This window comes from Somniosus microcephalus, unplaced genomic scaffold (genome assembly GCF_052327205.1).
Source record: "Somniosus microcephalus isolate GS21.2 unplaced genomic scaffold, FLI_Smic_1.0 unresolved_chr3, whole genome shotgun sequence".
NCBI classification, from domain to species: Eukaryota; Metazoa; Chordata; class Chondrichthyes; order Squaliformes; family Somniosidae; genus Somniosus; species Somniosus microcephalus.
Genome location: NW_028225181.1, coordinates 22,017,616 through 22,035,043, shown reverse-complemented (window position 1 = coordinate 22,035,043; position 17,428 = coordinate 22,017,616). Strand labels below are relative to the sequence as shown.

The following is a 17,428-nucleotide window of genomic DNA, read 5'->3' as shown; positions in this document are numbered from 1 at the left end:
AATCAGCTACTCGCCAATCAGCTACTCGCCAATCAGCTACTCACCAATCAGCTCCCTTGTGCTGACGCCGCTTCTGAATTCTGATGTCACTCCTCTGTTGAGTTCTTCTCACAAACTCTGCCTCTCGCAGGTGCAGCGCTCAGCTCCATGTAATTGAGGTCCCTCCTCCCTGGTACCATTCTGGTAAATCTCCCCTTAACCTTCTCTGCTCCAAGGAGAACAACCCCAGCTTCTCCAGACTCTCCACGTAACTGAAGTCCCTCATCCCCTGGTACCATTCTGGTAAATCTCCCCTTAACCTTCTCTGCTCCAAGGAGAACAATCCCAGCTTCTCCAGTCTCTCCACGTAACTCGAGCCCCTCATCCCCTGGTACCATTCTGGTAAATCTCCCCTTAACCTTCTCTGCTCCAAGGAGAACAATCCCAGCTTCTCCAGTCTCTCCACGTAACTCAAGCCCCTCATCCCCTGGTACCATTCTGGTAAATCTCCCCTTAACCTTCTCTGCTCTAAGGAGAACAACCCCAGCTTCTCCAGTCTCTCCACGTAACTCAAGCCCCTCATCCCCTGCTACCATTCTGGTAAATCTCCCCTTAACCTTCTCTGCTCTAAGGAGAACAATCCCAGCTTCTCCAGTCTCTCCACGTAACTCGAGCCCCTCATCCCCTGGTACCATTCTGGTAAATCTCCCCTTAACCTTCTCTGCTCCAAGGAGAACAATCCCAGCTTCTCCAGTCTCTCCATGTAACTCGAGCCCCTCATCCCCTGGTACCATTCTGGTAAATCTCCCCTTAACCTTCTCTGCTCTAAGGAGAACAATCCCAGCTTCTCCAGTCTCTCCATGTAACTCGAGCCCCTCATCCCCTGGTACCATTCTGGTAAATCTCCCCTTAACCTTCTCTGCTCCAAGGAGAACAATCCCAGCTTCTCCAGTCTCTCCACGTAACTCGAGCCCCTCATCCCCTGGTACCATTCTGGTAAATCTCCCCTTAACCTTCTCTGCTCCAAGGAGAACAATCCCAGCTTCTCCAGTCTTTCCACGTAACTGAAGTCTCTCATAGAGTCATAGGGCTGGATTTTGATTGAGGAGGCGTGTAGGGGGCGGGACTACAACTTTCGGGGTTGTAGTCCCGCCTCCATCGAGTTGTGGCCAACCCACGCGATTTTCACTTGATTGACCTTGTTGAGCCCGCCCAGCGGTCTCAGCAGGCCAATTAAACATAGAAACAGGGCAGATAGGAGCAGGAGTAGGCCATTCGGCCCCTCGAGCCTGCTCCGCCATTCAATGAAATCATGGCTGATCATCCAAATTCAGTACCCGGTCCCTGCCTTCTCCCCATATCCCTTGATCCCTTTAGCCTTAAGAAATATATCCAACTCCTTCTTGAATATATTTAATGAATTGGCCTCCACCGCCCTCTGTGGCAGAGAATTCCACAGGTTCACCACTCTCTGGGTGAAGAGATTCCTCCTCATTTCAGTCCTAAATGGCTTACCCCTTATCCTTAGACCCCTGGTTCTGGACTCCCCGACCATCGGGAACATCCTTCCTGCATCTAGTCTGTCCAGGCCTGACAGAATTTTATAGGTTTCGATGAGATCCCCTCTCAATCTTCTAAACTCCAGTGAGTATAAGCCCAATCGAACCAACCTCTCCTCATACGTCATTCCTGCCATCCCAGGTATCAGCCTGGTGAATCTTCGCTGCACTCCTTCCATGGCAAGAACATCCCTCCTCAGATAAGACGACCAAAACTGCACACAATACTCAAGGTGCGGTCTCACCAAGGCCCTGTACAACTGCAGCAAGACATCCTTGTTCCTGTACTCGAATCCTCTCGCTACGAAGGCCAACATACCATTTGCCTTCTTAACCGCCTGCTGCACCTGCATGCTTACCTTCAGTGACTGGTGCACAAGAACACTCAGGTCTCGTTGCACTTCCCCTTCTCCCAATCTATTGCCATTCAAATAATACTCTGCCTTCCTGTTTTTGCCACCAAAGTGGATAACCTCACATTTATCCACATTATATTGCATTTGCCATGTTTCTGCCCAATCACCCAACCTGTCCAAATCGTACTGGAGTTTCACGACATCCTCCTCACAGCACACACGCCCACCCAGCTTTGTGTCGTCTGCAAATTTGGAGATATTACATCCAATTCCCTCATCCAGATCATTAATATATATTGTGAACAGCTGGGGTCCTAGCACCGATCCTTGCGGTACCCCACTAGTCACTGCCTGCCACTCGGAAAACGACCCGTTTATTCCAACTCTTTGCTTTCTATCCGCCAACCAGTTCTCTATCCAAGTCAATACCTTGCCCCCAATCCCATGTGCCTTAATTTTGCACGCTAATCTCTTATGTGGGACCTTATCGAAAGCCTTCTGAAAGTCCAAAAACACCACATCCACTGGTTCTCCCTTATCTATTTTACCAGTTACATCCTCAAAAAATTCCAGTAGATTAGTCAAGCACGATTTACCTTTTGTAAATCCATGTTGACTTTCCCCGCTTTTTCTCTACCACCTTTTTTGAATAGTGGGGTAACATTAGCTACCCTCCAATCCATGGGTACTGTTCCAGAGTCTGTCAAACACAGACAATCTGTACAAGTTAAGGGCCACCCGGCAACAGGTGACGTCACAGATTGACATTTCATCTGTCAAGAGCTTTTGACAGATGAAATATCAACGTTTGACAGCTCTTTGAAGCTGTCAAACACTGACAATCTGTACACCAAGTTAATTCCTTCCTCTCAGGCTGATTTAGAGATCTCTCCAGAACAGAAAGCTGAATGCTGCAGATTTTGACAGCTTGCGGCCATTCTGCTTTCTGTGCCGGTGAGATGAGGGAATCCCGAGACCTGAAGGAAGGAAGGCAGTAAAGGTAAGTAAAGGTAAGTAAAACTTATTTAAACACTTTACACACACCAAACACACTTACCTCTGCACTCATGCACACATCACTCACCTGAACACTGACACCTCGAACCCTCCAAGTCCTTCAGCCTGACGGTCCGCCTCGCTAACTTGGCGTGGTTTGGAGCCGTCGGGAATCCCAAACTTCAGGGATAAAAATAGGGATTAGGCTAAAAACTGCCTGTTAACTACAACACAGGTCGGGTATCCGCCTCCTTTGAAACTGGCATGGAGGCGGGTTGGGGGCGGGATGGGTTCGTGCCCCCTGATTTCGCGATTTTAACCCCCCCGCACGCCTCCAATCCCGCCTCAACGGCCCAATGAAAATCGAGCCCATAGAGTTATACAGCACAGAAAGAGGCCCTTCGGCCCATCGTGTCCGCGCCGGCCATCAAGCCCTGTCTATTCTAATCCCATTTTCCAGCACTTGGTCCGTAGCCTTGTATGCTGTGGCGTTTCAAGTGCTCATCCAAATGCTTCTTGAATGTTGTGAGGGTTCCTGCCTCTACCACCCTTTCAGGCAGTGAGTTCCAGATTCCAACCACCCTCTGGGTGAAAAAGTTTTTCCTCAAATCCCCTCTAAACCTCCTGCCCCTTACCTTGAAACTATGCCCCCTGGTTATTGACCCCTCTACTAAGAGGAAAAGTTCCTTTCTATCTACCCTATCTATGCCCCTCATAATTTTGTACACCTCAATCAGGGCCCCCTCAGCCTTCTCTGCTCCAAGGAAAACAACCCCAGCCTGTCCAGTCTTTCTTCATAGCTGAAGCGTCCAGCCCAGGTTAACATCCTGGTGAATCTCCTCTGCACCCTCTCCAATGCAATCACATCCCTCCCTATAGTGTGGCGACCAGAACTGCACACAGTATCCCAGCTGTGGCCTAACTAGTGTTTTGTACAGCTCCATCATAACCTCCCTGCTCTTATATTCTATGCCTCGGCTAATGAAGGCAAGTATCCCATATGCCTTTTTAACCACCTTATCTACCTGTCCTGCTGCCTTCAGGGATCTATGTACATGCACACCAAGGTCCCTCCAATCCTCTATCCTTCCTAGGGTCCTACCATTCATTGTGTATTCCTTTGCCTTGTTAGTCCTCCCAAAATGCATCACCTCACACTTTTCAGGGTTAAATTCCATTTGCCACTGTTCTGCCCATCTGACCAACACGTCTATATTGTCCTGTAGCCTGAGGCTTCCCTCCTCACTATTTACCACTCCACCAATTTTTGTGTCATCTGCGAACTTACTGATCATACCTCCTACATTCATATCTAAATCATTAATGTACACTACAAACAGCAAAGGACCCAGCACCGATCCTTGTGGTACACCACTGGACACAGGCTTCCAGTCACAAAAACAACCTTCGACCATCACCCTCTGCCTCCTGCCACGAAGCCTTCTTGACCAGTCTCCCATGCGGGACTTTGTCAAAAGCCTTACTGAAGTCCATGTAGACTACATCAACTGCACTAACCTCATCCACACACCTGGTCACCCCATCAAAAAATTCAATCAAATTGGTTAGACATGATCTCCCCCTGACAAAGCCATGTTGACTATCCTTGATTAATCCTTGCCTCTCCAAGTGGAGACTAATTCTGTCCCTCAGAATTTTTTCCAATAATTTCCCTACCACTGATGTTAGGCTCACTGGCCTGTAATTCCCTGGTTTATCCCTACTACCCTTCTTGAATAATGGTACTATGTTAGCTGTCCTCCAGTCCTCTGGCACCTCCCCTGTGGCGAGAGAGATTCTGAAAATTTGTGTCAGAGCCCCTGCAATCTCCTCCCTTGCCTCACACAGCAGCCTGGGATACATCTCGTCTGGGCCTGGGGATTTATCCACTTTTAAGCCCGCTAAAACCGCTAGTACCTCCTCCCTATCAATACTAATTTGTTTAAGTATATCACAATCCCCCTGCCTGATTTCTATGCCTACATCGTCCTTCTCCATAGTGAACACAGATGCAAAATATTCATTTAAAACCTCACCTACATCCTCCGGCTCTACACACAGATTGCCACTTTGGTCCCTAATGGGACCCTACTCTTTCCCTGGTTATTCTCTTACCCTTAATATACTTATAAAACACCTTGGGATTTTCCTTTATTTTGCCCGCCTGTGTTTTTTCATGCCCCCTCTTCGCTCTCCTAATTTCTTTTTTAAGTACCCCCCTGCACTTTCTATACTCCTCTAGGGCTTCCACTGTTTTTAGTCCTTTGTATCTGCCAAAAGCCTCCCTTTTTTCCCAATCCATTCTTGTATCTCCCTTCACATCCCTGGTACCATTCTGATGAATCTCCCCTTAACCTTCACTGCTCCAAGGAGAACAATCCCAGCTTCTCCAGTCTCTCCACGTAACTCAAGCCCCTCATCCCTGAAACCTCGTCAAAAAGGTCCACCACGTCATTCAGACATAACACACCTTCACAAATCTATGCTGGAGTCTGGGAGAGCGGGGTTGTGAAGCCCTCAACAGGCATAACATCTGCTCCAATCAATCCTCTTTTTCCCACTCAGGATATCTCCACAGACTTTGGGATCGAGTATTTGAGCAAAGCCCCCCGGGGAATCGCTATCGAAGGCTATCTCTTCACACGGGTACCCAAAACATCCAAAACGTGGAACAGGTGCGATTTACACTCATTTTACATCAGGAGTTCGAGTGGAGACCGGGAGTGGGAGTCAGACTCCCGTACACACTTAGATTTGGGAGTGAGAGCAGTACTGAGGGAGCGCTGCACTGTCGGAGGGTCAGAACTGAGGGAGCGCTGCACTGTCGGAGAGTCAGTACTAAGGGAGCGCTGCACTGTCGGAGGGGCAGTACTGAGGGAGCGCTGCACTGTTGGAGGGGCAGTACTGAGGGAGCGCTGCACTGTCGGAGGGTCAGTACTAAGGGAGCGCTGCACTGTCGGAGGGGCAGTACCGAGGGAGCGCTGCACTGTTGGAGGGGCGGTACTGAGGGAGCGCTGCACTGTCGGAGGGTCAGTACTGAGGGAGCGCTGCACTGTCGGAGGGGCAGTACTGAGGGAGCGCTGCACTGTCGGAGGGGCAGTACTGAGGGAGCGCTGCACTGTCGGAGGGCAGTACTGAGGGAGCGCTGCACTGTCGGAGGGGCAGTACTGAGGGAGCGCTGCACTGTCGGAGGGGCAGTACTGAGGGAGCGCTGTACTGTCAGAGGGGCAGTACTGAGGGAGTGCTGCGCTGTCGGAGGGGCAGTACTGAGGGAGCGCCGTGCTGTCGGAGGGGCAGTACTGAAGGAGCGCTGCACTGTCGGAGGGGCACTACTGAGGGAGCGCTGCACTGTCGGAGGGTCAGTACTGAGGGAGTGCTGCACTGTCGGAGGGGCAGTACTGAGGGAGCGCTGTACTGTCAGAGGGGCACTACTGAGGGAGCGCTGCACTGTCGGAGGGTCCCTACTGAGGGAGCGCTGAACTTTCGGAGGGGCAGTACTGAGGGAGTGCTGCACTGTCGGAGGGGCAGTACTAAGGGAGCGCTGCTCTGTCGGAGGGTCCCTACTGAGGGAGCGCTGCACTGTCGGAGGGGCAGTACTGAGGGAGTGCTGCACTGTCGGAGGGGCAGTACTGAGGGAGCGCTGCTCTGTCGGAGGGTCCCTACTGAGGGAGCGCTGCACTGTCGGAGGGGCAGTACTGAGGGAGTGCTGCGCTGTCGGAGGGACAGTACTGAGGGAGTGCTGCACTGTCGGAGAGGCAGTACTGAGGGAGTGCTGCTCTGTGAAAGGGGCTGTACTGAGGGAGCGCTGCACTGTCGGAGGGGCAGTACTGAGGGAGTGCTGCACTGTCGGAGGGGCAGTACTGAGGGAGCGCTGCTCTGTCGGAGGGTCCCTACTGAGGGAGCGCTGCACTGTCGGAGAGGCAGTACTGAGGGAGTGCTGCTCTGTGAAAGGGGCTGTACTGAGGGAGCACTGCGCCTAGGAGGGGTTACAGAGGACATTTACTAGAATGGTACCTGGGATGAGGGGCTTCAGTCATGATAACATTGATGTTTGTGGGATCTTGCTGTGCGCAAATTGGCTGTCCCTTTTCCTGACACTCCTGTCGTTCAAAAAGTACTTCATTGGCTGTAAAGCCCTTTGGGACGTTCTCAGGTGGTGAAAGACGGCATAGGAATGCAAGATCTTTCTATCCGTGCTCCGTTAATAAACCTGAGATTAGTTTTAATTCTTTCTGTGCATTTGTGACTGCATTTGGTCGGTTTTTAACTCTGTGTTTCTCCACCTCCAGACGCTGGTTCTCCATTCAGAACAACCAACTGGTCTACCAGAACAGAAGTAGAAAATGGAAGGTAGGATTAACTAAAGGCCGGGGGGTCAGAGACTGTCCTTTCAACGCTCCGGGTAGCCTGGGGCCACATCTAGAGGAGGAGTCATAGAAGGTAGGAGCAGGAGTCGGCCATTCGGCCCCTCGAGCCTGCTCCGCCATTTAAGAAGATCATGGCTGATCATCCAACTCAGTACCCTGTCCCTGCCTTCTCCCCGTATCCCATGATCCCTTTAGCCTTAAGAAATATATCCAACTCCTTCTTGAATATATTTAATGAATTGGCCTCAACTGCCTTCTGTGGTAGAGAATTCCACAGGTTCACCACTCTCTGGGTGAAGAAATTCCTCCTCATCTCTGTCCTAAATGGCCTACCCCTTATCCTTAGACTGTGACCCCTGGTTCTGGACTCCCCCGCCATCAGGAACATCCTTCCTGCATCTAGTCTGTCTAGTCCTGTTAGAATTTTATAAGTTTCAATGAGATCCCCTCTCATTCTTCTAAACTCCAGCGAATATAAGTCTAATCGACCCAATCTCTCCTCATACGTCATTCCTGCCATCCCAGGTATCAGTCTGGTGAATCTTCGCTGCACTCCCTCCATGGCAAGAACATCCTTCCTCAGATAAGGCGACCAAAACTGCACACAATACTTAAGGTGTGGTCTCACCAAGGCCCTGTACAACTGCAGCAAGACATCCTTGCTCCTGTACTCGAACCCTCTCGCTACGAAGGCCAGCATACCATTTGCCTTCTTAACCGCCTGCTGCACCTGCATGCTTACCTTCAGCGACTGGTGCACAAGGACACCCAGGTCTTGTTGCACTTCCCCTTTTCCCAATCTATTGCCGTTCAGATAATAATCTGTCTTCCTGTTTTTGCCACCAAAGTGGATAACCTCGCATTTATCCACATTATATTGCATCTGCCATGCATCTGCCCAATCACCCAACCTGTCCAAATCATCCTGGAGTTTCTCGGCATCCTCCTCACAGCACACACGCCCACCCAGCTTTGTGTCGTCTGTAAACTTGGAGATATTACATCTAGTTCCCTCATCTAGATCATTAATATATATTGTGAATAGCTGGGGTCCTAGCACCGATCCCTGCGGTACCCCACTAGTCACTGCCCGCCACTCGGAAAAAGACCCGTTTATTCCAACTCTTTGCTTCTTGTCTGCCAACCAGTTCTCTATCCAAGTCAATACCTTGCCCCCAATCCCATGTGCTTTAACTTTGCATGTCAATCTCTTATGCGGGACCTTATCGAAAGCCTTCTGAAAGTCCAAATACACCACATCCACTGGTTCTCCCTTATCTACTCTACCAGTTACATCCTCAAAAAATTCCAGTCGATTAGTCAAGCATGATTTACCTTTTGTAAATCCATGTTGATTTTGTCCAATCCTGTCACTGTTTTCCAAGTGCTCTGCTGTTACATCTTTTATAATGGACTCTAGCATTTTCCCCACTACCGATGTCAGGCTTACCGGTCTGTAATTCCCCATTTTTTCTCTACCACCTTTTTTAAATAGTGGGGTTACATTAGCTACCCTCCAATCCATGGGAACTATTCCAGTCTATAGAATTTTGGAAGATGACCAGCAATGCATCTACTATTTCTAGGGCCACTTCCTTAAGTACCCTGGGATGTAGATTATCAGGCCCTGGGGATTTATCGGCCTTCAATCCCATCAATTTCCCTAACACCATTTCCCTACAAATACTGATTTCATTCAATTCCTCCCCGTCATCAGACCCTATGTTCCCCGGCATCTCTGGGAGGTTATTTGTGTCCTTCTTTGTGAAGACAGAACCAAAGTATGTATTTAATTGGTCTGCCATTTCTTTGTTCCCCATTATAAATTCTCCTGATTCTGACTGCAAGGGACCTACGCTTGACTTAGGGCTCCTCTCTGATGAAGAGGCCAGTACCAGACTTCAGGAGGAGATAGACAGACTAAAATGGGCAGACACATGGCGGATGCAGTTTAATGCAGAGAAGTGTGAAGCGATACATTTTGGTAGGAAGAACGAGGAGAGGCAATACTAACTAAACGGTACAATTTTAAACGGGGGTGCAGGAATAGAGAGAGCTGGGGGTGTATGTACACAATTCTTTGAAGGTGGCAGGACAACTTGATAAAGCTGCGGAATCCTTAGCTTTATTAATAGAGGCAGAGAGTACAAAAGCAAGGAAGTTGTGCTAAACCTTTATAAAACACTGGGTTAGGCCCCAGCTGGAGTATTGCGTTCAATTCTGGGCACTGCACTTTACGGAGGATGTGAAGGCTTTGGAGAGGGTGCAGAAGAGATTTACCAGAATGGTACCAGGGGATGAGGGGCTTGAGTTACGTGGAGAGACTGGAGAAGCTGGGATTGTTCTCCTTGGAGCAGAGAAGGTTAAAGGGAGATTTACCAGAATGGTACCAGGGGATGAGGGGCTTGAGTTACGTGGAGAGTCTGGAGAAGCTGGGGTTGTTCTCCTTAGAGCAGAGAAGGTTAAGGGGAGATTTACCAGAATGGTACCAGGGGATGAGGGGCTTGAGTTACGTGGAGAGACTGGAGAAGCTGGGGTTGTTCTCCTTAGAGCAGAGAAGGTTAAGGGGAGATTTACCAGAATGGTACCAGGGAATGAGGGGCTTGAGTTACGTGGAGAGACTGGAGAAGCTGGGGTTGTTCTCCTTGGAGCAGAGAAGGTTAAGGGGAGATTGACCAGAATGGTACCAGGTGTGAGGGGCTTGAGTTACGTGGAGAGACTGGAGAAGCTGGGATTGTTCTCCTTAGAGCAGAGAGGGTTAAGGGGAGATTGACCAGAATGGTACCAGGGGATGAGGGGCTTGAGTTACGTGGAGAGACTGGAGAAGCTGGGGTTGTTCTCCTTGGAGCAGAGAAGGTTAAGGGGAGATTTACCAGAATGGTACCAGGGGATGAGGGACTTCAGTTACATGGAGAGACTGGAGAAGCTGGGATTGTTCTCCTTAGAGCAGAGAAGGTTAAGGGGAGATTGACCAGAATGGTACCAGGGGATGAGGGGCTTGAGTTACGTGGAGAGACTGGAGAAGCTGGGGTTGTTCTCCTTAGAGCAGAGAAGGTTAAGGGGAGATTGACCAGAATGGTACCAGGGGATGAGGGGCTTGAGTTACGTGGAGAGACTGGAGAAGCTGGGATTGTTCTCCTTGGAGCAGAGAAGGTTAAGGGGAGATTTACCAGAATGGTACCAGGGAATGAGGGGCTTGAGTTACGTAGAGAGACTGGAGAAGCTGGGGTTGTTCTCCTTGGAGCAGAGAAGGTTAAGGGGAGATTTACCAGAATGGTACCAGGGAATGAGGGGCTTGAGTTACGTAGAGAGACTGGAGAAGCTGGGGTTGTTCTCCTTGGAGCAGAGAAGGTTAAGGGGAGATTTACCAGAATGGTACCAGGGGATGAGGGACTTGAGTTACGTAGAGAGACTGGAGAAGCTGGGATTGTTCTCCTTGGAGCAGAGAAGGTTAAGGGGAGGTTTAACAGAGGCGTTCACAATCACGATGGGGTTTCGATAGAGTAGACAGGGCAGTTGGATCGGTAACCAGAGGACACAGATTTAAAATAATTGGCAAAAGAACCAGAGGGGGAGATGAGGAGAATTTGTTTAACGCAGCGAGTTGTTGTGATCTGGAACGCACTGTTTGAAAGGGCGGTGGACGCAGATTCAATAGTAACTTTCAAAAGGGAAATTGGATAAATGCTTGAAGGAGAAAAATGTACAGGGCCATGGGGAAAGAGCGGGTGGAGTGGGACTAATTGGATAGCTCTACCGAAGAGCTGTGTAGGACGTGCGGAATTACCCCTCGTCCCGTCCGACAGGTTACAGAGTTCAGACTTGAGACTTATGAGAAATTACACCAGACACAGGGGTTCTGCCTTTAACCTTTTATTGTTCCTAAGACAGTTTCAAAACCCCAACCACTATTCGAGCGGTTCACCCATAGTGTTACAGGAAATCGTACATACAACCACCCGCCGATGCTCAGTCTAGTGTTGATTGTAGGCCACGTCCTTTCGACTGCAGCTCTTCGAGTTGAGACCATCAGCCAGGGCCCTCCTTCCGACTGCAGTGCAGATACTTTTCGTTTTTTATACGGTTTTCCTTGTTTTTCCAGTAGGAATTTTTAAAAGAGGAAACTTTCCATGGGAATTTGGGAATTTATGGGAATTTTGAGTTTTTTTGCACACTGATGGTTTTTGCCTCTGACCCTTATATTATCTTTGTCATCAAAATAGACATACTCACAGAATCACAGAAACCCCACAGTGCAGATAGAGGCCATTTCGGCCCATCGAGCCTGCACCGACACATGTCCCACCCGATCCCCGTAACCCCTACACCAACACATATCCCACCCTATCCCCGTAACCCCACGTATTTAATCCCCTAACACTAACGGTCAATTTTTATCATAGCCAATCAACCTAACCCGCACATCTTTGGACTGTGGGAGGAAACCGGAGCACCCGGAGGAAACCCACGCAAACACGGGGAGAATGTGCAAACTCCACACAGACAGTCACCCGAGGCCGGATTTGAACCCGGGTCCCTGGCGCTGTGAGGCAACAGTGCTAACCACTATGCCACCGTGCTGCCCATACTATTCCATACAAATAAAAACAGGCTTTCAAAACTTTATTTAGGTTATAATTTTGAACCTTATTGAACCCCCACAAAAAAGACCCATCTAAAATAAAATAAAAAGAGCGTCCGCTTATTTAGCCTGTAATTTGTCCTTATTTTGTCCCTTTGAGTCTTCTACTCCTCATTGCTCCTCCTGATTCTCTGACTCTGGCTCTGACGTGTCCATTTCCTCCTCTGTGTCAGTGTCTAGCTGTGTGGTGGACACTTCTGTATCTGGCTCAATAAGTTGTAGGTTCGCCCGGATAGCCACCAGTTTCTCCACTCTCGTTAGTCAGCCTGTTGCGCACCTTTGTATGCGTATTCCCAAAAAGTGACCAGTTTCGTTCAGAGGCCGCTGATGAAGGTGGGATTTGGAGTATCACCGATGCAATAAGTGACAGGGCCTCAGATGCACAAAGTCCCTTCCACCAGGTATGTGCACTGATATGCTTGCATGATTCCCATATCCCATCCCCATTCCAAAGACCTTGCTTGGTAGAGAACTTTGCCAGACTTCCCAGAACTTTGCCCACATCCAGATTGAGATGGTGTGAGAGGGTAGAAATCACACTAAGCGCTGTTGATCTGTTCTCCAGAAAGTATTGGTCTCCCAACATGCTTTGGGTCCAGCATGTATGCTGCAGCATGAATCAGCTTGACACAAAATTCTTGACGCGTCTGTATGAATTGAACAATTGCCTTCTCCTCTGCTTTGAGCAGCAGGGATGTGGGTAGGGCAATGCTGATTTGTTCTTTTAAATCAGTAAAAAACCTGAGAACATCTGACGAGACAGCATCATCTCCTTCAATCTGAGCAATTGCAGATGCTACTGGTGAGAGCAGTTTAAGGCTGCTAACCACTCTCTCCCAAAACACATCATCCAGCAGTATTTTTTTGATGGTGGTTTCCATATCCCCAGACTGGGATATTGCCATTTCTTGCAGCGACTCCTTACCCTCCAGAAGGCAGTTGTACATTATGACAACGCCTCCCCATCTAGTGTTGTTGGGCAGCTTCAGTGTGGTGTTCTTGTTCTTTGTCGTTTGCTTGGAGTTGTGGGTTGCTGCAACTACCTGTTTTCCCCTGACATACTTAACAACTTGCTTGGCTCTCTTGTACAGTGTTTCCATGGTTCTCAAACCCATGATGTCCTTGAGGAGCAGGTTGAGCCCATGAGCTGTGCACCCAATAGACCCAATGAGGGTACGCCTCCTCCACATGAGCCCAAGCAGCCTTCATATTCGCAGCATTGTCAGTAACTACTGCAAAGAACTTTTGTGATCCAAGATCGTTGATGACCGCTTTCAGCTCATCAGCAATGTATGTGCCTGTGTGTCTGTTGTCCTTCAAGTCTGTTCTCTTGAAGAACACTGGGAGAGGAGTGGAAACTCAAAAGGTTAGTATGCAGGTGCAGCAAGTGATTAAGAAGGCCAATGGAATGTTGGCTTTCATTGCTAGGGGGATAGAATATAAAAATAGGGAAGTATTGCTTCAGTTGTACAAGGTATTGGTGAGACCGCACCTGGAATACTGCGTACAGTTTTGGTGTCCATACTTAAGAAAGGACATACTTGCTCTCGAGTCAGTACAAAGAAGGTTCACTCGGTTAATCCCGGGGATGAGGGGATGGACATATGAGGAGAGGTTGAGTAGATTGGGACTCTACTCATTGGAGTTCAGAAGAATGAGAGGCGATCTTATTGAAACATATAAGATTGTGAAGGGGTTGGATCGGGTGGATGCGGGGAAGATGTTCCCGATGATGGGTGAAACTAGAACTAGGGGGCATAGTCTTAGAATAAGGGGCTGCTCTTTCAAAACTGAGATGAGGAGGAACTACTTCACTCAGAGGGTGGTAGGTCCATGGAATATGCTGCCCCAAAAAACTGTAGAAGCTACATCATTACATAAATTTAAAACAGAAATAGACAGTTTCCTAGAAGTAAAGGGAATTAAGGGTTACGGGGAGCGGGCAGGAATTTGGACATGAGTCTAGGTTCGGATCGGTCATGGCCCTGTGGGTAGCGGAGCGGGCCCAGGGGCCGTGTAGCCTGATCCTGCTCCTATTTCGTGTGTCTAATTCTGTTAGATTCAGGAGATGGTTCTGTGATAGTGGATTGGCGGTTAGGATCAGATCAGCCATGATCTTATTGAATGGCGGAGCAGGCTCGAGGGGCCGATTGGCCTACTCCTGCTCCTATTTCTTATGTTCTTATGTAGTTTATGATGCCCTCTCCTCGAACATTTGACCATCTGAGATAACTGCAACACAGTCTGCCATCTCTATCGTTTCTTGGAGCTTTCCTTAGACTCTGCTATACTCAGCCTCCAGCAAATAAGTAGACAAAGCATGTCTGGTGGGAGGACAGTATGCAGGGCGAATAACATTGAAAAATCTCTTCCAGTACACATTGGCTGTGTGAGCATGAGGGGTGAGCCTGTCGCATATACAGCTCGAGCAAGGCACTCATCTGCATTCTTCTGGCTATGGTTATCCATTGTATCAAAGAACCTTCCAAGTGGGCCAGGAGTTGCTGATGATAAGGATGATAAGGCACATGGGATCGGGGGCAAGGTATTGACTTGGATAGAGAACTGGTTGGCAGACAGAAAGCAAAGAGTTGGAATAAACGGCTCTTTTTCCGAGTGGCAGGCAGTGACGATGGGGTTCCTTGGACCCCAGCTGTTCACAATATATATTAATGATCTGGACGAGGGAACTAGATGTAGTATCTCCAAGTTTGCAGATGACACAAAGCTGGGTGGGCGTGTGTGCTGTGAGGAGGATGCCGAGAAACTCCAGGATGATTTGGACAGGTTGGGTGATTGGGCAGATGCATGGCAGATGCAATATAATGTGGATAAATGTGAGGTTATCCACTTTGGTGTCAAAAACAGGAAGGCAGATTATTATCTGAATGGCAATAGATTGGGAGAAGGGGAAGTGCAACGAGACCTGGGCGTCCTTGTGCACCAGTCACTGAAGGTAAGCATGCAGGTGCAGCAGGCGGTTAAGAAGGCAAATGGTATGTTGGCCTTCGTACCGAAAGGGTTTGAGTACAGGAACAAGGATGTCTTGCTGTACAGGGCCTTGGTGAGACCACATCTTGAGTATTGTGTGCAGTTTTGGTCGCCTTATCTGAGGAAGGATGTTCTTGCCATGGAGGGAGTGCAGCGAAGATTCACCAGGCTGATACCTGGGATGGCAGGAATGACGTATGAGGAGAGATTGGGTCAATTGGGCTTGTACTCGCTGGAGTTTAGAAGAATGAGAGGGGATCTCATTGAAACTTATAAAATTCTAACAGGACTAGACAGACTAGATCCAGGAAGGATGTTCCCGATGGCTGGGGAGTCCAGAACCAGGGGTCACAGGCTAAGGATAAGGGGTAAGCCATTTAGGGCAGAGATGAGGAGGAATTTCTTCACCCAGAGAGTGGTGAACCTGTGGAATTCTCTACCACAGAAGGCAGTTGAGGCCAATTAATTAAATATATTCAAGAAGGAGTTGGATATATTTCTTAAGGCTAAAGGGTTCAAGGGGTATGGGGAGAAGGCAGGGACAGGGTACTGAATTTGGATGATCAGCCATGATCTCATTGAATGGCGGAGCAGGCTCGAGGGGCCGAATGGCCTACTCCTGCTCCTATCTTCTATGTTTCTATGAGCCTGATGCTGAATGTGAACCATCATCTTCTTGAATGGGCTGACTGCTGTGAGCTTTGAGTGAAGTTGTTGCATTTGGATAAATGCTGCTGCATCTTTGTGGCATTCTTTACATATGGCTTTGTACAGTGTTTGCACATGTACACAGTCTTTCCATCTTTAATGCCTGGGGTAAAATGCTTCCACACATCCGACGGTAAACGTGGCGTTGTTCTATGCAGAGAAATAAAGGGCTTTTGTCTCTGTGTCAAACTGCGGTCGATCAGCACAATTAAGAACATAAGAACATAAGAAATAGGAGCAGGAGTAGGCCAATCGGCCCCTCGAGCCTGCTCCGCCATTCAATAAGATCATGGCTGATCTGATCCTAACCGCCAATCCACTATCACAGAACCATCTCCTGAATCTAACAGAATTAGACACACGAAATAGGAGCAGGATCAGGCTACACGGCCCCTGGGCCCGCTCCGCTACCCACAGGGCCATGTCCGATCCGAACCTAGACTCATGTCCAAATTCCTGCCCGCTCCCCGTAACCCTTAATTCCCTTTACTTCTAGGAAACTGTCTATTTCTGTTTTAAATTTATGTAATGATGTAGCTTCTACAGCTTTTTGGGGCAGCATATTCCATGGACCTACCACCCTCTGAGTGAAGTAGTTCCTCCTCATCTCAGTTTTGAAAGAGCAGCCCCTTATTCTAAGACTATGCCCCCTAGTTCTAGTTTCACCCATCATCGGGAACATCCTCCCCGCATCCACCCGATCCAACCCCTTCACAATCTTATATGTTTCAATAAGATCGCCTCTCATTCTTCTGAACTCCAATGAATAGAGCCCCAATCTACTCAACCTCTCCTCATATGTCCATCCCCTCATCCCCGGGATTAACCGAGTGAACCTTCTTTGTACTGACTCGAGAGCAAGTATGTCTTTTCTTAATTATGGACACCAGAACTGTACGCAGTATTCCAGGTGCGGTCTCACCAATACCTTGTACAACTGAAGCAATACCTCCCTATTTTTATATTCTATCCCCCTAGCAATAAAAGCCAACATTCCATTGGCCTTCTTAATCACTTGCTGCACCTGCATACTAACCTTTTGAGTTTCGTGCACCAGGACCCCCAGATCCCTTTGTACTTCAGTACTTTCCAGTTTCTTGCCATTAAGATAATAACTTGCTCTACGATTTTTCCTGCCAAAGTGCATAACCTCACACTTTCCAGTATTGCATTCCATCTGCCAAATCTCTGCCCACTTACTTAGCCTGTCTATGTTCCCTTGCAGGTTTTTTATGTCCTCCTCACTCACTACTTTCCCTCCCATCTTAGTATCATCTGCAAACTTTGATATGTTACACTCGGTCCCCTCCTCCAAATCGTTAATATAGATTGTAAAGAGTTGGGGACCCAGCACTGACCCCTGCGGAACACCACTAGTTACTGATTGCCAGTCTGAGAATGAACCATTTATCCCAACTCTCTGCCTTCTGTTAGATAGCCAATCCTCTATCCATGCCAGAATATTACTCCCAATCCCGTGATTTTTTATCTTAAGCAATAATCTTTTGTGTGACCTTGTCAAATGCCTTTTGGAAGTCTAAATACACTACGTCCACTGGTTCCCCTTTATCCACCCTATATGTTACTTCCTCAAAGAACTCCAGCAAATTTGTCAAACATGACTTCCCTTCATAAAACCATGCTGACTTTGTCCTATTAAATTATGATTATCCAAATGTCCTGTTACTGTCTCCTTAATAATGGACTCCAAAATTTTACCTACCACAGATGTTAGGCTAACCGGTCTATAGTTTCCAGCCTTCTGTCTACTGCCCTTTTTAAATAAGGGTGTTACATTAGCAGTTTTCCAGTCTGCCGGGACCTTTGCTG

At 48.4% G+C, this 17,428-nt stretch overlaps 1 protein-coding gene across 2 annotated transcripts in view; it reads left to right on the top strand.

The window, feature by feature from the left end:
* The window catches only part of LOC147091302 (arf-GAP with coiled-coil, ANK repeat and PH domain-containing protein 2-like), a 100,376-nt gene that overhangs the window by 32,509 nt on the left and 50,439 nt on the right, over positions 1-17,428 (top strand). For both annotated transcript variants that reach the window (XM_085976724.1, XM_085976725.1), the window contains exons 5-6: positions 5,456-5,565; positions 7,180-7,240. In XM_085976724.1, the coding sequence (XP_085832850.1) occupies positions 5,456-5,565; positions 7,180-7,240 (171 nt within the window). The remainder of the gene's footprint in view (positions 1-5,455; positions 5,566-7,179; positions 7,241-17,428) is intronic.